Source organism: Delphinapterus leucas, chromosome 16, assembly GCF_059928025.1.
Source record: "Delphinapterus leucas isolate spDelLeu-1000000601 "Yukka" chromosome 16, BTC_Dleu_Yukka2, whole genome shotgun sequence".
Classification (NCBI taxonomy): domain Eukaryota; kingdom Metazoa; phylum Chordata; class Mammalia; order Artiodactyla; family Monodontidae; genus Delphinapterus; species Delphinapterus leucas.
The window spans coordinates 28,025,133-28,050,402 of NC_143144.1; the positions used below are offsets into that span (position 1 = coordinate 28,025,133).

The 25,270-nt window shown below is 40.6% G+C and overlaps 1 protein-coding gene across 19 annotated transcripts in view; it reads right to left on the reverse strand.

Moving 5' to 3' along the window:
- Positions 1-25,270, reverse strand: part of USP54 (ubiquitin specific peptidase 54) — a 73,400-nt gene that overhangs the window by 29,675 nt on the left and 18,455 nt on the right. For 8 of the 19 annotated variants that reach the window (XR_016388068.1, XM_089897656.1, XM_089897650.1 and 5 more), the window contains 12 exons: positions 15,725-15,859; positions 14,052-14,165; positions 13,830-13,912; positions 13,300-13,405; positions 13,041-13,187; positions 11,017-11,166; positions 8,924-9,092; positions 7,357-7,527; positions 4,793-4,924; positions 4,243-4,623; positions 3,756-3,987; positions 2,696-2,829 (listed from right to left, as the gene is read on the reverse strand). Coding sequence is in view for 18 of the 19 variants with exons in the window: in XM_089897656.1 (XP_089753782.1) it covers positions 2,696-2,829; positions 3,756-3,987; positions 4,243-4,623; positions 4,793-4,924; positions 7,357-7,527; positions 8,924-9,092; positions 11,017-11,166; positions 13,041-13,187; positions 13,300-13,405; positions 13,830-13,912; positions 14,052-14,165; positions 15,725-15,859 (1,954 nt within the window). In the remaining variant the exon portion in view is untranslated. Of the gene's footprint in view, positions 1-2,695; positions 2,830-3,755; positions 3,988-4,242; positions 4,624-4,792; positions 4,925-7,356; positions 7,528-8,923; positions 9,093-11,016; positions 11,167-11,263; positions 11,299-13,040; positions 13,188-13,299; positions 13,406-13,829; positions 13,913-14,051; positions 14,166-15,724; positions 23,601-25,270 lie in introns of those variants that run through there. The other 11 variants (XM_089897657.1, XM_022590879.3, XM_089897658.1 and 8 more) reach the window with 9 other exon arrangements.

Consider the following 25,270-nt stretch of genomic DNA (forward strand, 5'->3'; position numbering starts at 1 on the left):
CAACAGTGAGAGGCCTGCGTACCGCAAAAAAAAAAAAATATCTATCTATCTATCTATATATATAGAAACAATAAAGCTGGAGAGGAGGGTGTGGTGAAAAGGGAACCCTCCTGCACTGTTGGTGGAAATGTAAATTGATACAGCCACTATGGAGAACAGTATGGAGGTTCCTTAAAAAAACTAAAAATAGAACTATCATATGACCCAGCAATCCCACTACTGGGCATATACCCTGAGAAAACCATAATTCAAAAAGAGACATGTACCACAAAGTTCACTGCAGCACTATTTACTACAGTCAGGATATGGAAGCAACCTAAATGTCCATTGACAGATGAATGGATAAAGAAGATGTGACACATATATACAATGGAATATTACTCTGCCATAGAAAGAAACGAAATTGAGTTATTTGTAGTGAGGTGGATGGACCTAGAGTCTGTCATACAGAGTGAAGTAAGTCAGAAAGAGAAAAACAAATACCATATGCGAACGCATGTATATGGAATGTAAAAAAATGGTACTGATGAACCTAGTAGCAGGACAGGAATAAAGACGCAGACCTACTACAGAATGGACTTGAGGATATAGGGAGGGGGAAGGGTAAGCTGGGACAAAGTGAGAGAGTGGCATGGACATATATACACTACCAAATGTAAAATAGATAGCTAGTGGGAAGCAGCAGCATAGCACAGGGAAATCAGCTCGGTGCTTTGCGATGACCTAGAGAGGTAGGATAGGGAGGGTGGGAGGGAGGCTCAAAAGGGAGGGGATATGGGGATATATGTATGCATATGGCTGATTCACTTTGTTGTACAACAGAAACTAACACAGCATTGTGAAGCAATTATACCCCAATAAAGATGTATAAATAAAAAAACTTATCTATGTACTTGTACATAGAATAGAAAGCACAGAAAGAGATGTAGAAAGATACATGCCATAATGATAACAGTGGTTCCTTCAGTTTGAAGATTCAATGGGCAAGTTACTGAATTGTTGGACTAACATTTACTTCTGTAATTTTTTAAAAGGGTGGTCAGTGTCACCAGATTAAAAAAATAGGGTTTACTATACAAAGAGGACGGTGGGGTGTATGGTATGGAGGAATTTATTCTAACTCCTTGCCAAATATCTTTTACCAGTTGAGGAATCCAGTTGGTGAATTCTATCCAGCTAATCTAGAATTAGGGCTATCAGTGAAATCATGAGACTCAGTCTTTAGTGTGCTGAAAAGCTATTGGCTATCCAAGGAAAGAGAAGGGGGAACAGGCTCATGGAAGAGCACAAGTTTCTCAAAGCAATGTTAGTCAATATGAGATAAATTAAAATGTGGGAAATAAACCAAACCTATAATTTCATTAGGAAGAATGAATCTCTCCCATGGATTTCTCACTATAACCTACTCTAGCCCAGGATTTCAGAGATATCTGCTTCTACAGGCATTGTTCTGCTCTGCCAGATGTTAGCAACCTATGGCACTCACACCTAAAAGAGTTCATGCCTTTTTATTTCTGCTGCATATCACCCTTCCAGCCACCTTTAAGAACTTTCAGTGGCCATTAAGAGAACTGGTGGTCGGACTAGTAATGTTCCTGGTGTCATCTCTACAGGCTGGCACATAATATTCTGTCCTTGTCTCCCTAGTGAGCTGGCCACATATCTATATTCAGAAGCTCATTAAACCAGACCATAGTTAGGTTTCTGCCCACACACCCTACTCCCAAGTGATCTAACATACCAGAAAAAAAAGGGATGAAACACATCTTTCAGAGAAGGTTGATTTCTAAGTTAGACAAATGGACCCCAGAACTCCTCAGCCAACTAAACAATACTGAATACTCACCACCTTCCTTCAAGCATCACAAAAAGTCTCCATGTTCGGGAGACTACATAGTTACCACCTCAATTTTCAGCTGTGAGTAAGTAAAGGATTTATTTTACTTATTTGAATACACACTGTAAGTATATATGTGTGTTGTGAGAAGAATGTAAAAAGGATATAAAACCTATGACTACTTCAAATGTCTATGCTTGGTGTCTCATACCTGAAATTCCAATATCCCTTTATCTTCAGGCTTTGACTTGTTAAAATGCTAGTTTCTCTTAGAGAAAGCATACTTTAAACTATTCTCAGTCACATACATCTAGTGTAAAAGAGTTAGATCATTCCTTTAAAGCTTGTTTTGAGAAGGAGGGACAGGCACATTCAAGAAGGAAAAACAAAGCAGGGATACTAGACAGGATATAGAGGCAGGGGCAAGGGGAGTTCTGACCTGCTTATTTCCCAGTTTTGCCCATAGCCTACATGTCCCCTTTGTTATCTCAATTCATAATACTAAACAATAAAAAATCCGTTCCCACAAGAATGCCTCTATACCAAGGAAAGCCCTAGGAGTTATTCTTCTGAGGAAAGCAGGTGCTACTGATACTGTTCACCATATTTCTGTTCCTTCTTGCTCCCTCCAGGGCTCTCTCCAAGGTGGAAAGGAGCAAGCAGGCAAGCCATGATAGAGAACAACAACAACAAAAAAGATAAATCCAGAGATGGAGCAGATCAAACGTCTTCACATTTACATTCTGATGGAACAAAGTACAATTGTTCTCTAATTTCAAATGTGCTCAGGTTAGGCTGTTTCCCAAATAGAACTGGCAGTAAAATCCAGTTCTCCAAATCCAACGTCCTTGCGCTTACCTGAGAGGGGCTGATTCTTTGTCCAGCCACTCCTGGATACTGTGGAGTCTGCCTCCAGGATGCTACTACTGTGAGACTTTGGGATGTGACGCCAGGAAGGGGCCAACCCAGCTGATTTCTTAGCACTTGTATCCCTTCAAAACAGAAACCAGTCTAATGAAAGCATCAGAAGGCTGATAACTAGCAACATTCCTAGGACTAAATTCCCTTCAAAAACTACAACAAAAACCCCAAACATCGAACTAATATAATTAAAATACCTGCAAAACTACTTCTGAAAATTGAAATACCCACTCGTTCCCCCATCTTATCTCACCTCATTCACATTTTGTACATCTAGCAGTGTCTGGCACAAAACTTATTTAATGAATTAATAAACAAATGCTCTCATATGGATTGCCTTCCTCTTTCTTATATTTTTGTAGCATCTTCTCATGTGTAAAACTAAAAAGGGTCTGATGTCAGGGAAGAGCAGTGGGAAAGTATGAGGATACAGTTATCACTCTTACAGAAGATATCACTCCTTTCAAAGCTATACTGTTAGGAAACTTGTCTCTGAGGCAACTCAGTAAAAACAATATATGGAGATCTGAAAGTTATAAAGCAAATGGGCCCTATGGACAGGGTGCAATGACCACTATTAAACTGTCATCATTATCTTATGGAATTATGAATATCACTGGCTTCATAAGACACAGAATCCCCAGTGATCTTAAATAAAAAAGCCTAATGTAAAAGGCAAGAATAAATAAAAATTGGGTTTTCTCTCTGATTGTATAACTATGTAAGTTTTGGTTCACTAACTCATTCTTTCAATAAAAGTTATTTACTAAACAATTATTTTATATATAATACTTTAAAAGTTGCCTCTCCTTTCTCAAATGTCTTTGCTGCTTCTCCCAGCAGAGGGTACTGTTGCCATAGAAAGTTGATCGAGCACATTTTGCTTGCCCACAAGATGGTAATAAAGTCCATCTCTTCACTTGTCTGAGTTTAAAAGCCTCTTGGTGGCTCACATTTCTGCAAGGGACAATGTAGCTATTCAAAGGCCAAACAATACCTGCAGACATTCGAGCTCTCAGGCAGGGCTGCATCCAGGCTGACAGGGCTGCTGCTGTTCCTCTCACTGCTCTCATAGCCAGATTCCATTCGCTGGATTAGGCGAGGGTGCTGCTCTAAAAGGTGACAGCCTGGCCGTAATGGGCCCCAGATCTTGTACTGGGGTCTTGGTCCGCCAGTCTTAATGTCGTAAGCAGGTGGCTTGCTTAATTCGTCTGGTGTAAATTCTTTAGCTATCTCAATGAAAGGACAAGTATGGAAAAGGAGGTAGATTTAGCATCTGCCTCAAATCAAGATATAACTCACCCTTCCCTCTAGCTACTCATTCACTGAACTCATATCCCCAAAAGGCGACCCATGAGGGTAAAATTTTTACCCTTCAAGGTAAAAATGCACCTTGCCAAGTCTACCAGAAAACCCAGGTTTTTTTAAAAATACAAAAATCAACTTTATTCAAAAGCTCAATTCTTCCCTAATTATCTCCTTACCTGAATCCTCAGAAAAGGGGCTAAGCTGCGTATAGCCACAGTGCTTCCTTTTTTCCTTACTAAAGATACTGTCAATATTGAGAGACTCCCGTTTGGGTCTCCATGTTGGACGATACTTGCTAGAAGAACTGGATTTTGACTCACTGCTGGTACTCTCTACTTCCCAGTCACGAGAGTGTAAAGGCAGGTTCCGAGGAGGTTTTTTGTCAGTCTGGTCTCCTCCCCTTCCCCCACAGGGAGATCCTAGGTTGGTCTGAGAAACCAGGGATGGTCTGTTATGGATAATATTGCTGACTGTCTCTTTAAAATCCCTTAGCCTGTTGGTGCTGCTGGATGATTTGGAGGCATTCCTAGGAGCCTGCTTCTCTTTCAGTGTTTCTCCTAAAAACACAAAGGATGAAACAACTGTAAATGTTTAAAGTCATCACGGGCACCCAGACCCCAGAGTCAAAAAAGAATGAAAGGCCTTTGAGCAGACAGGAGAAGCCACAGTTGGAGTGTGAGTGTGACAGAGTGAGTAAAGAAAGAGAAACTATGCAGGGGGGCTTGCCTTCACTGTGGTACCCTGAGGCCTGAAGCTCATCGCCTTTCCTCCTGACCCGGCCAGAGCTCCTCTTGCGCTCTATCAGTGACCCTTTCTTGGATGGGAGTTTCTGATTACATTCACTATCAGTCAGGTGTCCTGAAAAAAACAAGGAAATGGGGGTAAGCTGGTATCTGAGACTGACCTCCATCCTTTAGAGAACCTACTCTCCCTTTGGGATTCATGGCACTACCACAAACTTTGTGGATCGGAAGCTGTAGAGGCCAAGACTATGTGATTTAAGTGTAGCAGGAATCTCTCAATAGATAAAGGCAGAAAAGCTCAAGTATTTAGTGGGAACTTCCAAATTTACAATGTCTCCTGAGCAATTACCAATCTCGATCCCACTCATAATCCTTCCCAGTGACCCAGAAGGACACATTACTTGGTAGTTTTTAAAAGGCAAAAGTTTTAAAGATTATATAAGAATATCATGGTAGCAACACATACCGAGTGAAGTTTAATTTTTATTACATCTGGTATTATCCTGGGTGCCCCAGCCTTTGCCCACAAGAGCTCTGATTGTATATGGCTTTAAGACCCAGTTCTAAACATTCCTTAAATGTGAATCATTCCAAAGGACATCTGAACTTTGAATAATTCTCATTCCCAGCCATAACCCATGCTTTACCAAACTTGACTTCGCCCAGAGATTACACTTCATAGTTCCTCAATACTAATCACTGGGAAACCCAGGAGATCTGGGCTCTTTTATGTAACTTGCCATACTTCACGCCCACAGTATGTGAATGTATAAGTATGATCTGACAACAGCAAAGGTCAGATTCTAAAGGATATAATCATCTAAGCTGCTGGAAGCCAAAGGTGAATTAAGCAACTGAATTAAATTGGAATATAGGCTTATAGGAAATCCCCTAGGGTTCTCAAACATCTGAGAGCTAGCAGAAATTTGCTTCCATATGTTAGTTATGAAAATCCTTGTACATATTCAGGTATGATATGCAATGATATGGCTACATATTTTCAATTACCAATGCAATCTCTTATTGCTTTTATCTAACCATTTGCTATCTCTGGGCCCATAAGAAAGACTTATCAGTTGGAACAACTGAATTCACAAATGTAAAAACCAATGGGCAAGCTCCTCCACCCCCAGCCATTCACAAACCCTTAAAATAAACCTGACTCTCCTTATTTATCCTGTGACTTGGTTTCTCCCTGTTTCACAGTTTCAGAAATACAATCTAAAAAAATCACACTTTGCAGTAGTCATCTATGCAATAGTCATCAAAAGAAATCCAATATGAATCCAACCAAACCACTAGATCCAACTACCAATTTATTAAAAATATAGAGGAGAGAGAAACACGCTACAGTTTACCATACAGACACAATCAGCAAAACTTAAAACATGGGAAAACTACAGCACAAACTACCTAGTTCTTCAACAATAAATAGAAAGGAAGAAACAGAGGCAAAACCTACAGATTAAAGGAAATGTAAAAGACTTATTAACCCATCACAATGTGTAGACCTCATTTGGATTCTGAGTCAAAAACAAACCAACCATTAAAAAATATGACATTTATGAGATAATAGGATATTTGAATGCTCATTGGTTAAGAAGTTATTAATTTAAAAAATGATTCTTTTAGAGATATATACTAAAATATTTATGGAAAAGCTGATATAATGTCTGGGATTTGCTTCAAAATAATCCATGAGTAGGGGAAGTGGGCAGAGGTACAGATAAAACTAGACTGACCATGAGTTATAATTATTGAAACTAGGTGATGGGTACATGAAGGGGCTGTATACTATTCTGTATGCTTTTGAATGTGTTTGAAATTCTCTCTCTTTTTTTTTAAAGGGCATGCACAGGATGTAAACCACCAGTCTGAAGCCATGGAATCACTAATTCCCAAGTCTCTAAGAGTATGGGCACTGTTCTATGCCTTAGGTGATGAACTTTTCATCTCAGCAGTCAGTCACTTACTGTTCTTCCTTTTGTGCCCTGTAATGATTTCTTCCACTGACACAGGCACAATCTTCTGTAGATTAATAGAACAATTCAAGAATGTTCTCTGCATGGAACTCACAACAACAAACAGGCTAGCTTTCCATCCTTTTATTTCTCTGTCCTTCAGGAAGCCCAGCAAGGTGATGAGCAGGTTTCCCCATCCATAAATATGCCCCTTCTCTCAAAACCCTTCAGGGCTTTGAAACAAAGCCTGGCATGAGAAGGAAATGAGGTGCAAGACCACAAGGTTTAATGGGGCACTATGAGAATGACAGGGATCAAGAGCACAGCAGGAAAAAAGCTTTCAGAAAAAGATTTCAGAATAAATAATCACATTACAATTGTCCTTACTGATAGGCTGCTGTTGACGGGAACATCATCATTCATTCAGAAGTGAGTTGCTTTCTTTCATCCTTCTCAATTACCCAAGTTCTGTGCATTTCCCCCTTTGCATGACAAACATTTCTGACTTGCCCCAGTTTCTTTTTCTTGGGAGACCCTCTATGCAGAACTGAATCAGGCAAGCAGGGTCCACTGTATAAGTCCCTACCTGTGTCCCGACTGCTCTGAGACGTGGAATCGTTCTCCACATTATAGATGACTGTTCCCTGAGAATCAGAAGAGAAGTGACTGACCACAGACTCATGGTGGGAGTGTTTGTAGGGATAGCTCTCCGTTGAGGAATCTGTTCGAGTATCACTTGAGATGGAGGGCTCCCTCCCTGAGGGAAGGAGGAGACATGCAAAGGTGAGGAAAGAGAGGACAGTGATAGAGAGGGGGCGAAGAGCTGGATGGCAACAAAGGTTCACAAGGTAAGAACTTCCTAAATGGAAGGGTGAGAAGGATATACCAGAGCGTTCTCCCCAAACCCCAACTTCAGATAACCCAGACACACAATTCCTCCCACTCCTGCCCCTACCTTGCTGAAGCCCTCCCTTTGCCTGCCATTGTGAAAAACTGTGGGGCTTTTAGAAAACCTACAGGGGGAAAAGTAGAAGAAAGGAAAAAGTTGTGAAAAGTAAGATCTACTTAGATGGCAAGTCCCAGGCCAACCTGACACACATAACCAGTTGTTTCCCTATCCCTTGTTTCCCTATCCCATAATTTTTCTCCTATACTGCCAGAAAAGTCACTTTTAAAAATTTTAAAGCATTTTTAATATCTATGAGACATTATGGGGCAGTTATTTATACTTTGGTGTGAATTAGTTCAATTAGACTACTTTCCTCTAAACACCTAGCTGAGATAAGCACAACAGTGTAAATGGGTGTTTGACTGAAGGGAGAAGCAGCAGAGCAGGTCTGGGTGGGGCACAGGGTGGGAAGAACATACCAAACAGGAGGGAGGTACAAAAGGGAGGGGAAAAGATTCCAAGGACAAGTATCTTCTCTTTCATTATACTCAGGGCCAGCCAGCCTTAGATCCAGAAGAGGAAAAGAACATTACTTTTTCCTCCTTTTAGGAATCAAGCCAAAACCATTAGGGTTGTATTTCTATTACAGGATGAGTTTCTGAGGGATAGCATGAGACTTTAGTAATAAAGCTGCAACTGTTTCTACAGGAAAACATGATTTAAGTTCCAAATAACTGAATTAGAAGTGAACAGCTGATTCATAAGCTAAGGAATATTGCTACCAGACTTGGCATTTTAAAACAAAAATCTCTCATCCCAAACAAAATGACGAGCTTTGTAGTAACTCATATCATTTTCTGGGTCTTAACAACTCAAGTCACTGTTAAATTGCTAGTAAGAATGAGTCATCTTAGCAATATTAGAAGGTTAAATAGTGAGGTTTCCCTCACATACTTAATACCTCATAAGTTCCTTCTAAATGAACATAATTGAACATAATTTCCTTCTCATTTTGAGAAATGAACATAATTTCATTCTCATTTTTGAAATGGGGCCAGGTGATCTAGACAATACATTCCTAAACACTGAAGGAAACAAAGCCTGACACAACTTGGGCTTCAGCATGAGTTGGCACTTCTTTCTTATTTCTGATGAATCCTCTTTCTCCAAGCTAGGTTAAGTGCTAGGCTCATGACTGTGAGACCCTACTGTCCAGTCATCACATTGGAGTGGGGAGGGAGAAGTAAAGAGCTAGGCTGCTCACCCGAATCTTCACTATCGTAGCATGTCCCGCTGTACGACTGGAACTCAACTTGGGGGGGCAGGTCCTGGGTGGACACTGGGGTACCCTGGGGGTCTGCATAAAGCAGCAGCAAAGGCTGATAATGTCCCTTGATGCATTTGGTCACCACATCCTTCCATTTGGGCCCAATCTGAACCAGAAACAACCAGAAAAAGCATGAAAATTATACTTCATATCCATAATTCAACACATATCTTTCTACTCTATTTTTCTAAAGAAAATAAAAGAGAAGAAAAGACAAGAACTGGGTAAAGAAACAACAAAAGAGATCTTGGACCTAAACTTAATGAATTTTTTAATTTTTGGCTGCGCCATGTGGCATGTAGGATCTTAGTTCCCCAACCAGGGATCAAACCCACGTCCCCTGCAGTGGAAGTGTGGAGCCTTAACCACTGCACCATCAGGGAAGTCCCATTTTTTTTTTTTTTTTTTTTGCAGTACGCAGGCCTCTCACTGTTGTGGCCTCTCCCGTTGTGGAGCACAGGCTCAGGACGTGCAAGTTCAGCAGCCATGGCTCACAGGCCTAGCCACTCCGCAGCATGTGGGATCTTCCTGGACCGGGGCACGAACCTGTGTCGCCTGCATCGGCAGGCGGACTCTCAACCACTGCACCACCAGGGAAGCCCCCAATGAATTTTTTGTTAAGTCTTTTTTAATGAAATCCTTTTAGAAAGCACTAAAACCCTATAAGAGATAGGAATGATGAATAAAATTACTTTTACTCCTGTGAAACATCAATTCAATTATGAATAAAAGTTCTCAAAGCTGAATATGCTATGTGAGGGGACTTCAGTTGACTTGGTGATCAATTTCTTTTCACAGACATCAAATAAAAGCCCTTGTTTGAAATTTGCATTTCTATAATTTTCTCCTAAATATTAAAATCACCTTCATGAAGCTAAAGAGCAGACAGAAACCCTCTCACAGACTGCCTGAAAATAAGTGACATTCCGTCTCAGAGTTCACACAAGGCAGGACATAAAATGTCAAAATGCTTAGAATATACAGCTGAACCTCTCAGCCTTAGCTTTGTGCTGGATTCAGCGCTGCCATGGCAGTGGAAAAAAGTGGCAGAAGAGCCATGGAAACAACAATCCAATCAAATCCCCAAACTCACTCTCTTTTAAGTTTGATCCAGTCACATTCTTATATGGTGTGTTCTTGGAGTCAGACCACTGGCACAGTGTTTATTTCATAATAGACGTTCAGTAAATTTATAACTGAGTTATCATTTTAACTGAAACATTTATATGCTTTTTACATACAAATCTGATTTAATATTTTATAAGGCAGGTATTATTTTTCAAATAAAAAACCTAAAGCTCAAAGAATTTACATAAGTTGCCCAAGATTACAACAGTAAAAAAGAGATGAAGAAGAGAATCAGGGAATTAACAAAGACTTTACTATTTGTAGAGGACACTACATAAGGCCCATGGGTTGGTGTAGATTATAGTCAGCAGTCTCCTAGCTGCTAATCTTATCACAAGAGGCTTCCTAACTCACACAGATCACCTAAACTACTTCAGCCACACACTCTGTGGTTTAGATAGTACCAAATTTCCAGCTTTAAATATCATTATAGCCTTATTTTCTCTACACTATCCCCAAAATACGTTAATCCGTGATAGAGTACTTCAGGGAGATAACAATCAGAATAATTTATAGCAGCCCTGGGACAAAGTATGACCCACTGTTAATTACAAGATTTGGAATTCTGAACTCTGTGCTAAGCTTATAACCTAATTTGAGGCATTAGATTGTTCTCGCTCAAATCAACGAATTAACACATTTTTTGAAAAGCCCTTTCAACTATAAATTCAAAATGGTTCTGAATGCTGGTGAGGTGATTCCGAGAAAATAATAGAAGATAAATTGATCCTGTCCTCAAGGAACTTGGTCTGTTGGGGAAGACAAGACTGACACTCTCATAAATTCAATAGATAGGCAGACAGACATTAAAATTATGAAAATGAAACACTGAAGACAAGTAACTGTCCACAGTTTTTTGTTCCATTCACCAAAAACGTCAAGAAGGACCTGAATATTCCTACCTCCTTGACGTGAGCATCATCAAAGTACATCCATTTGCGGATCTTTGTTTGGAAAAAGAATGTAGAATAATGTTTGCCGTAGTAACAGATCATTCCTACTAAGTACAGTTCAGACTGCTTGGCCCGGTCATCTGTCACTCTGAAAAACAGCTGTGGGGAAAGAGGAGAAAGAAAAGAACAGTCACATACTCAGCCCTCTCACATCATCTCTCAGCAGACTCCATCATTTCTTGATTAAGGTACTGACTTGCCTCTCCTTTTGCTAATCCATATTAATCATCAGAAATGAACCTAAAAAGGCAAAATTTTAGCGAAATGTCAGAGAGATAGTGGCCAAACTGGTAATGTGGTGATGTTTCTTCATAACTTTTATTTTATTTATTTATTTATTCATTCATTCATTCATTCATTCATTCAAATTGCGGCAAGCGGGGGCTACTCTTCGTTGCAGTGTGTGGGCTTCTCATTGCGGTGGCTTCTCTTGTTGTGGAGCACGAGCTCTAGGCGCGTGAGCTTCAGTAGTTGTGGCATGCGGGCTCCAGAGCGCAGGCTCAGTAGTTGTGGCGCACGGGCTTAGTTGCTCCGCAGCATGTGGGATCTTCCTGGACCAGGGATCGAACCCGTGTCCCCTGCATTGGCAGGAGGATTCTTAACCACTGCGCCACCAGGGAAGTCCTCTTCATACCTTTTTGTGACATTCTTTTTTTTTTTTTTTTTTTTGCGGTACGCGGGCCTCTCACTGTTGTGGCCTCTCCCGTTGCGGAGCAAAGGCTCCGGACGCGCAGGCTCAGCGGCCATGGCTCACGGGCCCAGCCGCTCCGCGGCATGTGGGATCTTCCCGGACCGGGGCACGAACCCGTGTCCCCTGCATCGGCAGGCGGACTCTCAACCACTGCGCCACCAGGGAAGCCCCTCTTCATACCTTTTAATAATATTTTCTTGCTGGGGCCTATTCTAATATGAGCCAGGAATGTTAAAAAAACATAAAAACAAAACATTCTCAAGTTTCAAAGGTTATTTATCAGCTGGTGCCACAAATATAAATTTCCTGTTGAGACACTAAGTAGAAGGTAAGAAAGCCCTTAGGGGGAGCAATCCCACCATACTGGTTACCAACATTTCAATTCCTAGATATCTAGCACTGTCCTAGGTGTTAAGAGACATACAAAATATTTAAAGGCAAGGACTCTTGCCTTGAGGAATGTTTGGTTGAAAAATCAATCATAAAAATAAAGCTAGAATAGAACAGAATATGTAGGCTATAGAAATTCAGAAAAATGATCTTTTATTGTGCATAGCCTACTATGTCAGAGACTCCTTGGCAAGGAGACCTAAAGTAAGATCCCAGATGGTTCACTTATTCTCAACCGTGGCTTAATGACATTAAAAAACAACAAGGGATCTCCTTAGTCACAGGACCATCCCAGAGGGAAACCAGTAGAAAGGAAACCACAGACTTTCTGGCTCTTCTCTTGAACTGAAGGAAAACCCTGGCTGTACCTATACTAGGGTATGCCGCTGATAAGGTAAACAGCCCATGTCTGAAGTCTGTTTCCACTAGAATTCTCTTCCAAGCCACTTCATTACCTTCTCAGCAGATGTTGGTTCCTACCATGAATTTAATATTCTAGGACTCATGTCATCAACTTCTACCTTCTTCTCCTCCCATAGCAGAAGTAGTCAGGACTGCTCACTTCTTTGACCTTACTACCTCCCATGGTTGAATACACTTCCCTATTCTACACTGGTATTAACTAATGATAAGTAGAACATATGATAACTCTATGAATTACTTGATTTTTAACAGTAGCTAAGCTCTGCCCATTCTGTCTTTCAAGGCCAAGATCATCCCATATCTTCCCAAAAGCCTTTGCTTTTGTGTGTACAGATACACACAATATATTTTTTCAAAACTCTTTAATATTTGTCATTTAGGATATACCTTTGTGTTCAGAGTTCACTGCCCTTGAGCAATAGTAAGTTAGAAGAACTCCAAGTAAGAGATAAAGGTAACTAACACTCACATCACCCAGCTTAAGGCAGGTGCCCAGGCTGTGAATGACATCCTCTGCCAAGTCTGAGTGGTCCGAGTCCCATACCAGCCCAATTGTGATAATCTGTGGAGCGTTCATCAACACACGGCGAATCCGAATCCTCTCTCCACAGTTGCTCTGAAATACATATATAATGCTAGTGAGGAATGTTGCCCACTGACTCTGCCTCAATTCCACTAATCTCAGGGTTCCCCTCCCCACTCTGAACCCCACCCCTCACATAACTCACCGGGCAGTTCCGCAGATCCCCCATGGTGCTGGCATTCTGCAGCAGCTCACCAAACATGCTTGGTGAGGGTTTTTCTCGTCTTTCCAGCATACAAATAGCCTGATTGCTTCGAGATGGGGAATTGAAGGGGGATGATGTTGGGAGTTGTACAGGGTTATAGCTAAATCATTCATGCAAATTCCTAACTCACATGTTTGACTTTCTTCCTCTGCCCACTATGCCAAAGCCCCTCATCCTGACCAGCCTCAGTATCCCACAGAGTAAGTGTGCTTGCCTGTCCCTAAATCCAAAGCTCATAGAATCCCCATTCCTCCTCCCACTCTGCTGGCCAGAACTTGAGACTAAGAAAAGGGGACAGATGGGAGAGGAAAGAAGGAAAACAAAGGTTATTTTTAAATTACTGTTCTGAGTTCCTACAATACAGCAAATACTCAGCAATAAGGATACAAGCTATTTGGGTACCTTCAGTTAAAACCCAGTCAACTGAAGGATTGCCTAAGTATACAAACAGAGAACCCTATAAGACTCACCAAAGGGAAGTAGTGGAGATATAATGCACCATCTGGATGAAAGGCAGCGGATCAGAAGTGGCGCCACAGCTAGTACATACACACTAAGCCCAGGGAGAAAAAAGCAAAACCAGCAGCCACAGTCATTAACTGTTTTGGCACCCATTTGACATCCTACATCCTAGGATAAAGTGTTCTTGAAGAAAAGGTCTAAGAAGTGATGGGAATAGAAATAAGGTTCACCTGCTCAAACAACGTCATTGCAAATTTCTGGTGGGAGATGCAGTGTTGGGCAGTGCATATGTCCTCTTTGGTTTCATCAGCAATGTGGAAGTGAATCCTCATCAGGAGGTTTTCCTAATAGGGAAGGACAAAAAGCAGTACGTAGACAATATTTAACAAACAAAAGACAAATTTGTTGGCAGTTTACTCAGAGAAACAGCAATCCTCCTTGAAGGGAGGAATACCTCTGATTTTTTTTTTAATTTTTAATTTGAAATAATTATAAATTCACAGAAAATTTCAAAAAAATTATACAGGAGGTCCATGTACCCTTCACCCAGTTTCCTCCACAGGTGACATGTTACTTAACTATAATACAATATCCAAACCAGCAAATGGACATCAATAAAATCCACAGAGTTTATTCAGATTTCACCAGTTTTACATACATTCATTTGTGTGTATGTGTAGCTCCATGCAATTTTATCACATGTATAGTCATGTAAACACTCCCACAATTAAGATATAAAACTCTTTCATCACCACAAAGCTCCCTTCTGCTATTCCTTTAACACTTTACCCACTCAATTCCAACCCTAACCCTTAGCAACCACTAACATGTTGTCCCATCTCTATAATTTTATTATTTCAAGAATGTTAAATAAATGAGATCATATAGTACATAACTTATTGATACTGCGTTTTTCACTCATCATTACTCCCTTTAGATCATTCAACTTGTTACATAAATCAACAGTTCATTCCTTTTTATTGCTGCACAGTATTCCCTGATATAGAAGTACCCCAGTTTGTTTCACCATCTACCCATTAAAAGCATCTGGGCTTTTTTACTTTGGGGCTATCACAAATAAAGCTTCTCTGAACATTCATGTACAGGTTTTTGTATGAACATATGTTTTCATCTCTCTGGGACTCACGTACAGGAATCTAACTGCTGAATCATATGGTAGTTTGCAAGTTTAGTTTTTTAAGAAACTGCCAAAGTGTTTTCCAGAGTGGCTATACCATTGTTCATTCCTACCAGCAATAAATCAGTGATCCAGTTTCTCAGGGGCACCCCTGATTTTGGCCTATATTTTACCCTATAATAGGATGTATATCACTCAGATTGTTTAATGGTTGCATAGAGTTTTTTGAAGGTTGATGAATAGAACCCAGAGTTGAGAAGAGTTAGGGTCCTCTACTAAAAGTCACTGGGAGCAAAGTAGCCATCTACATAGCACATCACACTTGTGCTAAGGACTCAGCTATTCTCTGTTTAATTATCTTTACGATGCAGGAGCTCTCAAACTGTGGTCCCCAGACCAGCAGCATCAGTGTTAGCATCACCTAGGAACTTGTTAAGAGATATTCTTGGGACCCATTCCAGACATACTGAAACAGAAACTCAAGGGAGTTGAGCCCAGAAATTTGTATTTTAATGGGCCTTGTCTCCTCTGAAGGTGAGAGCTACTGTTCTGTGTGATGGCAAGCACAAAACTACCCTAAGCCTGAAGGAAAAAGAATAAACCCACTAGGCAATTCATACTTTATTAGCAGAAACAACTTATAGAAACTAGGGAAATTCCTAGTTATAACTGTAGAGACCAGGAGCACAGTAAAGTAGCCAGTCCCTGACGGAGACCATCCACAGTCTCACCCCATATCAAAGAGGGCCAGAGGCCAGCACTTACAAAGCACTCCGCAGCATCATCCATAATTCCCAGCTGGAAACGCTGTTCATCCTGAAAAGTCTTTGCCAGAGCACTGCGGAGAGTGTCAGATGGAAGCACTTTTTCAGTACTGCACTGAAACTGGTTAAAGATTCCCTGTAGGGAAGAGGTTAGACAAGGGGAAAAGCACAATGCTGTTACTGAGCTTCGAGGCATCCCAGTCTGTCATGCTAGGATCTCCATGCTTACAGCTATGGAGCCAAATGTACTTTCAATGTGTTGATATGCTTGCAGTTAGTTATAAAAAAGTAAAAAAAACGAGACTCATAATAAAGGGCATGATATGTGCTAATAAGGATCCTTGCTCTTCCATCTGAGTGTGATACCATCAAGGACTCATTAGGAGAGACTGTTGTCACGAGTTAATGCAATGCAGTTACCTCTGATTTCCTCTGATATAGAAAGAGGTAGATGGTCTACAATAAATAAAGATAAATTATATGTCACTGAATTGGTAAATTATTCTCTGGGGGCTCATCGTATGAAACTTGGCCCCTTCTTTTAAATTGTTTAGCTACTATAAAATTACCCAAAAGTAAAAAGAATAATATAACAAATACCTACGTGTCTAACACTAAGAAATAAACATTCTATCATGTTTACTTCCAATCTACAGATAAAGCTAAAGTCCCCTTTAAGACCAGCCACTCACTATGAGTTTGTTGCACAATCTTCTGTTTATAATACTTTTACATATATTTGTATGTGTGTATATATGTGTGTGTGTATGTATATAACCCTCAATAATACATAGTATGCTTGTGTGTATGTGTCTTTCATGTAAAAAGTATCACACTGAATTTTACTTTTTTAAAAAATTCAGCATTCTTTTTGAGGTTATCCATATATTTCATCCTTTTCCCCTGCTGTATAGCATTATATCATGTTACTACATCACATCTACTTATCCATTTGTATAGTATTATATCATGTTACTATATCACATCTATTTATCCATTTCTTTATTGACAGATATTTTAACAGTCTCCAATTTTTTGCTATTTTAAAGAGGCTATGCCAGCTTAAACTTCTACCAGTGCATGAATATAAATAAATTTCCCCATATCCTTGTCAGCAATTAATACAGTCAGACTGGTTAATTTTAGTCTTTCTAACTACATTTAGTTTTTCTGGGTCTTCTATGAGTATTACTTGCAGAAAATACCTTCTTCTAGTCTTCTGGTATCTTTCAAGTGCAGCAGTTTTTTATTTTGGTGTAACTAAATGTATCTACCTTCTCCATCTTTACCTATATCTGAAACAATGATGAATATGATATCCAGAGAATGGAAACAAAGAGTGGCAACAAGTGGCACCTGCTTTGAGGTGTCCTTCTCAAGTGGTATTAGACCTTCTGCACAGAGATTTTAGAATGTGCTCCTTGACATCACATAGCCCAGATCCACACTAAACCACCCAGATAAACAACTCACCCAACAATGAGTTACATGTCAACATGCCAAAGAATGTCACCGGCTTGAAATCCTCATTAGTAATTTATTCATATAAAAAAATTCCAGGGTTACTTTCAGACTTACTAATGAGACCAGAAATGAGATCACTTTTATAAACCTACCTATGTGAGCTAAGAATAGGAGGTCCCACCAACCTAGAATAGCTAATTATTGGTCCTCATTTTACTTGACATTTTACTTGCAATAGCTCAGTCACTCATTCCCTTCAGATTTTTACCCAAATATTACCTTCTCAATATAGTATTTCTGGATCATTTTATTTAAAATTGCAAGCTCCACCCACTCTTTCTAAACTTCCCACCCTTACTTGTTTTATTTTTCCCTTTGGCACCTTTACCAGCAGTCATACCATGTATATTACTTATTTATTGTCTAACTGTACTCTCTAGAATATGAAGACAGAAATTTTTGCCCTTTAATTCCTTGCTACACTCCCAGCATCTATAATAGTAATGGCATGTAGGCCATCAACAACTAGTTTTGAATGAATGATTTTATATGGTTAGATCTTATTAAGGGAAAATATTAACTCCCTTCTCTCTTTTTTTTTTTTTTTTTTTTTTTACGGTACGCAGGCCTCTCACTGTTGTGGCCTCTCCCGTTGCAGAGCACAGGCTCCGGATGCGCAGGCTCAGCGGCCATGGCTCACGGGCCCAGCCGCTCTGCGGCATGTGGGATCTTCCCGGACCGGGGCACGAACCCGTGTCCCCTGCATTGGCAGGTGGACTCTCAACCACTGCGCCACCAGGGAAGCCCTCCCTTCTCTTTTATAAGCAGATAAAGAATCACCTAGAAAAGGTGAAAATTTTTCTTAAGGTAACACAACTGGTTCAAGCAAAATGGGACTAAACCTTGTTCTGCTAATTTCAAGAGACCTCTGTTCTCTTACTAGCATCATTCCACCTCATACACACTGAACATCTATCCCTATAGCAACTTGAGAACAATTTACTGTGAACTCTGCTACTATTTCCCTACAAACAATTCCATATGATGTGGAGGAGGCAGCACCAGAAAAACATATTTAGTATTACTTAATAAGCATGGGGCTGGGGGGAAATCTATTATAATTACTTTATTTTGGAGTGACCTAGAAAGTTCTAACAAGTCTATTATAAGATCAGGTAAAGACAGAGCAAGACCTTCCACAATTTGTTGCTGGAAGTGGAAGAATGTCTATCAGTGACTCCTTAAACTACACCAAAAGTAAAGGTCTGGGTCCACAGTTAAACACTCCTAGAGGGCAACTGGATATCTGCCAAGTGACCAATGGGATTTTGAAACTTGGGGAAATGTGAAGAAAAAAGGAAAAGGAAGGTAGGAAAAGAAGTAGTGGCTGCTTCTACATATGGTGATCTGAACACTTAATGACATGCTGAAGGGAAGTCACCTCAGCTTTGCAAAACTTAGTGACCACTATCATATCCTAACCTGCCACTCTTCTCAACTGTTAATGGTAAGACATTAATGCTGACAAAGGCTCTACCTCTAGAGCAAGGGATGGATGAGGTTTGGTCCTTTGTTTAGAGTCTCAAACCGGGTTCCAAGACAAACAAATGGAAAATTAGTTTCAGGATAGTTCTGTAAAAACACAACAAATGCAAACTGCAGCCCCTTTAGTCTCTCTAAACTGGGTTTCCTCAAGAATTAACACTCTAAAGCAACAGTTCCTAATGAATTAACTTCTCTCCTATGCATAGTACTAGTTATGTTACCATCCTAGAGAGAATTAAGAAAATAGTCACTCAAAATACTTTCTGTGTTCTGTGGTTCAGATGACCCTGTTTGAGAAAGGACAGAGATCCACTGAGAGATGGCATAGAGTAATAGTTAAGAGTATGGACTCTGGAACCATAGTATTTGGGTTCAAAATCCCAGCCCTGTTACTTACCATCTATATGACCTTGGACAAGTTACCTAACTTCTCTATGCTTCAGTTTCCTCTTCTAAAAGAGAATTAATAATAGTATTTACCTCCTAGGATTATTTGAGGATTAAATAAGTTATCTATCTTTCTACTTATATCTTAGACTAAAGTCTGACCGTATCAAAGTGCTATCTAAGTGTTAACTGTTATTATAATCATTCTATCTGGGATTCATTTTAGGTTACCGCCTGCTACTGATGTATGAAGAAGGGCCTTGAGAGTCAGAAAGGCTTCTACCTTGAGCTACCTACCCAGTCTCTAAGGTCTAGGTACAAAGGAAGAAATTCTTCTCTATTCTGCTGCTTGTATTCAAGAGAGGCAGATTTCCCATGACCTAGATAACAAGGGTTTTAGCACAGAAAAAGAAAGACTTAAAGTCAGAGCTCTGACTGCGCCCATAGTGGATATGCAACAACAGATCTGGCTCTTGTGTTCAGTGGCATCATCTCCATGCTACTCTTTTTTTAACCTCTTAATTACGAACAGCTTTCTCCACACACACTGAGTATCTGAATGTATTCAGAATAGCCTCTGCCTGCATCTTCTTTATTTTCTTATTCAATATTTTAATTATTGTTACCGGTATTGCTCTGCCATTGTTAGGAAGAAGCAAGTGTATCAGGGATGACGCAGCCTGAGCCTGCCCAGCATGCATCTGTGAGCTGCAGCTCTGGAAGAAGCTGTAGCACAAAGCCCCTCTGTTAGGGCAGCACACTAACCCCTGTGTGTCCCTCTCACATGAGCACAAGGCAGGAATGGGCCTCCTCCTGTTCCCTTTTTCACCCTCCTCCCACCTTTCCCAGAGGGAGATCCTGTTCACACCAAAGAAAGCCAAGAACATTTAGTTCAGCAATAAGAACAGGTGGTAGCACGAATAAGGAACAAAAACTGGTATTCTTCCAATTGCTGAGTTCTATGGCAGAGAGGGAGAAAGGGCAGGAAGAACCAAAACCCAGGAATCATTTTCCCCTGTGGGGTCCCTGATGGTTTCACTTCAATAAAGAAAAAACCCACCTTTGAGGTTTCTCTCTGCCGTTCTTCACAGAGTGAAACCAAAGAGGTCTTCCTTTTCACTCTCAGGAAAAGGCAAATTACTTTTTGTTTGTTAACTATTTTCTTGGATGCAGTGCAAAAGCAACAAGACTAATGACTAAAAGCAGGTGCTTTCCCATCCATCTCTCTTGGATCAAGTAGCAAACAATTCTACCCACAGGAGCATATAATTATTTGGATTAGTAAAAACCACGTAAATAAGATAAAAGTGCCATAAAGACAGAAAGTCTTTGTGCTTTGTCATCTACAAATGCAGCTGTTGCTTAAGTTTTTCCTTTTTTTCCCCCTAAAACACAGACTTTGTCTTTAAGGAGGGAACAGCTGTCTATTTCTCTCTCAGAATTTCCTAGCTTTGCATCAAAAAGAAGTCATGAGTAGAGAAGATACAGGTCAAGAAAAAGGGCTGGACTTCCCTGGTGGCGCAGTGGTTAAGAATCTGCCTGCCAATGCAGGGGACACGAGTTCGAGCGCTGGTCCGGGAAGATCCCACATGCCGCGGAGCAACTGAGCCCGTGTGCCACAACTACTGAATTCCGTGCGCCTAGAGCCCGTGCTCCGCGACAAGAGAAGCCACTGCAATGAGAAGCCTGCACACCACAATGAAGAGTAGCCCCCGCTCACCACAACCAGAGAAAGTCCATGCGCAGCAACTAAGACCCAACGCAGCCAAAAATAAATAAATAAATATTTAAAAAAAAAAAAAGAAAAGAAAAAGAGCTGTCACTAAATTTGATGCTTTATGGGCCCAAGGTCTTTGAAAAGTGCCCCAGTCAGCAGTTCAACTCATCCCTGAGGTGTCCAGCAACACCTTCTACAAAGGTGTGACACATGTTATACACTACTACTAACTCAATTCTTAGAGTTTCTCTTCTTGATCTAAGCTTTCAAATCTAACATTTTGGCTTTCATAACTATCCCTTTTTTTCCACACCTCCTGTAAATCATAGACCTAAATAAATCATAAACCTAGATGTGGCCGATCGAGTCTGTTTGTAAACACAACCCTTTGAAAGGAAAATAAAGGAGCTACTCCTTGAGAGTCACTGACTGCTGGAAAATAGAAATTTCACCCTAGATTTGTATGTTCAAAAGAATGTTGAACGTTTTCTTTCAAGAGGGGAAAGAATATTGAAATGTTTACCATTTTGGCATCCAAACCAGTAACACTGGATTTTTAACATTTTATTGCAAAAAAGTTCAAACAGGGCTTCCCTGGTGGCGCAGTGGTTGAGAGTCCGCCTGCCGATGCAGGGGACGCGGGTTTGTGCCCCGGTCCAGGAGGATCCCACATGCCGCAGAGCGGCTGGGCCCGTGAGCCATGGCCGCTGAGCCTGCGCATCCGGAGCCTGTGCTCCGCAACGGGAGAGGCCACAGCAGTGAGTGGCCCATGTACTGCAAAAAAAAATAAGTTCAAACATACAAGGGTAGACAAAATAGCACAATAAATTCCCATGTACCTATCATCCAACCTCAACCATTACTAACCTGTGGCCAATCTCATTTCATATATACCACCCACCCACTTACCCCTCCTCCCAGATCATTTTGAAACAAATGCCAGACATTATTCATCTGTAAATATGTCAGGATACGCCTCTAAAAAATAAGAACCCTTTTTGTTTAAAACATAACCATATAACAAACCCTTTCTCTAGTGTTCAGTGATTTTTTTGTGATATAACAGAATCAGTGATTACATCTCTCCTGACAAATGTGAGCTGCAACTCCCAAGGTTTGTAGTCTATGAGCTGACCAAATATGTGTTCTTCAAATTAAAGTTGTTAAATATAACAACTTTAGTGACAATTCAGTGACAATTCTGAAGTGACATTTATGCAGTAAAAACAAAACGAAAGGTACCTATGTAAAGTGATGGCTATGTTAATTAGCTTGATTGTAGTGATCATTTCACAATATACGTATATATCAAAACATCAAGTTGTGTGCCTTAAATCTCATAATTTTTATTTGTGAATTATACTGCAATAAAACTGAAAAAAAAACACTTAACCATAATACCATTACCACACTCAGAAAAAGGTATCCAGTCAGTTTAACAGAAATTCTTGCTCCAGGAAGAGAAAGCAGAGAACAGCTGGCCAGTTTCTCTCTTGGGATTCTTTAACCCTATGTCTTAAAATAGCTACCTTCTGGACTTCCTTATTAGAAAATTACCCACATATCCTATATCAGTCCCTTTAAATCAAATTCAGTTACCAATACCATATCTCCCCATGAGTTTAGGGCTTTATTTGCATTCAATTTATAACCCAATACCTTGGGCTTACAGTGGTGAAGTAAAAGACCATCATAAACTTACCTTTCACACGCATTCCTGCTACCTATGCAAAAATGACACCCACATACACAAAGGCAGAGACACAGATAGAAACAACAAGACCTCAAGACAGTGGACAGACAGAGACAGGCCAAATTCACCAGGGAATAGTATTGCTTTTAGTGGGAAATCATAAACTAATATTGAGATTTATAAAAATGTAACAGTCATTCTGGAATTTTTGCCAAGATCAGAAATGTAGGACCTTAAAGATGACCAACAGTATTCAAATCAAATTTTAAGAATCAATATCAAAGCCACTTACCCCACAGGGGAAATAAAAAGGGGGACCCTTTTGGACATGAACAAAGATTTTGAGATTGTATAAGTTTCAGGTTCTGCCATAAACTCTGGAAAGAATCATGATGATCTGCTATATTTTTCCTTGTAGTCATACCCCCTCTATTTGAAATACCACGTAAAATTCTGAACTCCAGAATTTTTAAAAGGATAAGAGCCCGAGTTTTATACTATCCAAGTTATGTCAATGATTAAATTAGTCAAGAATATTTAGGTACAGGGCTTCCCTGGTGGCGCAGTGGTTAAGAATCTGCCTGCCAATGCAGGGGACAAGGGTTCAAGCCCTGGTCCAGGAAGATTCCACATGATGCAGAGCAACTAAGCCTGGGCGCCACAACTACTGAGCCTGCACTCTAGAGCCCGCGAGCCATAACTACTGAAGCCTGCACGCCTAGAGCCCGTGCTCCGCAACAAAAGAAGCCACCGCAATAAGAAGCCCGCACACCGCAAGGAAGAGTAGCCCCAACTTGCTGCAACTAGAGAAAGCCCGCACACAGCAGCAAAGACTCATGGCAGCCAAAAATAAAATTAATTAATTTTAAAAAAAAAAGAACATTTAGGTACAGCCTAATACAACTTTAAGAAAGGTTAACCAGGGCTTCCCTGGTGGCGCAGTGGTTGAGAGTCCGCCTGCCGATGCAGGGGACATGGGTTTGTGCCCCGGTCTGGGAAGATCCCATATGTCGCGGAGCGGCTGGGCCCATGAGCCATGGCCGCTGAGCCTGCACGTCCGGATCCTGTGCTCTGCAATGGGAGAGGCCACAACAGTGAGAGGCCCGCGTACCGCAAAAAAAAAAAAGAAAGGTTAACCAAAAGACCACACAAATATGTTCATATGACATAGATAAGCATAACAGGAAGGAAGTTCAATTCAAATGGATAGGTGCATTAGACATAAGGACATACCTTCCTTATGTGAGGGCTATTTATTACTAGCTAAAATTTCCAGGTAACATACTAGAAATCTAATTTCCTGGCTTAAATAAATAGCCAGTCTAGGATAATGGGTTTACTCCTCTGATAGTGGCCATGACTATAGGACAATGAAGAACCTTCCATTCCTACAGTCTACAAAAAAATGACCAGGCTAATTCCTTATACCACTTTACTCGATATGTTTATGCTCCAGTCCCCAGTAGAGGAATAGCTACATGGTACACAATAAAAAAATATCGAGAGATTTGTTCCCTGAACTCTCAAATTTCCCCCCAATTAACAAGTGAGCTATCAGCAGAACACAGACTTTCCTGCCCCTTCACAACAGTCTTACTGTTCTACAGGTACAGACTTACATTCCAGGACCCCTATATACAAAAACCTATTTCCTCCCTACCTACCTCCATCACCACCACCATTCCCTGGCTTTTATTCCTTATACTAACATCCTTAAAAAAAAAAATCACTAATTGAGAAGGTTTGTTGGATTTAATCAATCAATGCAGCATTTTTCTTTGCCTATAACAAAAAACACTCTGTCCTACATCCTGGCACTGTAAAGCCTCTAGTACAATCCCTGGAAGGAGAACAAAATCTTTGTGGCATACTAAGTACAGAGGACGGATTTCCTCCTCTGGACAGAGATAAATAAATAAACCAATACCAAAGTCAAGTCATACCCTGGGGGCCAGGGTGTAAGAGCAGACTCAATATGAATAATAAATCAGAGCTCTGGGCTATAGGCATGACAACAGTTTAGGTCAGGAAAAATCTTTCAGTAATACTAGATGGGAATAAATTTGGTATTTTAGAAGGGGCAGGGTAATTAGCACACAAATTTCTCTTTTTTTTTAATAAATTTATGTTTTCATTTATTTATTTTTGGCTGTGCTGGGTCTTCGCTGCTGCGCATGGGCTTTCTCTAGTTGCACGGTGAGCGGGGGCCACTCTCCATTGCGGTGTACGGGCCTCTCACTGCGGTGGCCTCTCCTGCTGCAGAGCATGGGCTCTAGGTGCGCGGGCTTCAATAGTTGTGGTGCACGGGCCCAGATGCTCTGCGGCATGTGGGATCCTCCCGGACCAGGGCCCAAACCGGTGTCCCCTGCATTGGCAGGCACACTCTTAACCACTGCGCCACCAGGGAAGTCCCCCACAAATCTCTTCTATTTGCTAAGTCAGAGTTGAAATGCACTGCGGTTCAAAGTAAGCAGAAAGACTAACACAAATTCTTCATTAATAATTTGCATGCAAGATTTTGAGACTGTAATTACTTTAGGGACTTAGTGTCAAGTAACACAGAAAAAAAAAAACCAGTATATTTTACAGGACCAAAAGAAATGGATTATCATAAACATTGTGTACAAACCACCAAAAAGTACTGGATGCAACATATACTATGGTACCAATGAAGATCACAAGGCACAGGACTACTGGCAGACGTTCACAGAGCAGAAGAAAAAAACAAAAATATTAAAGAA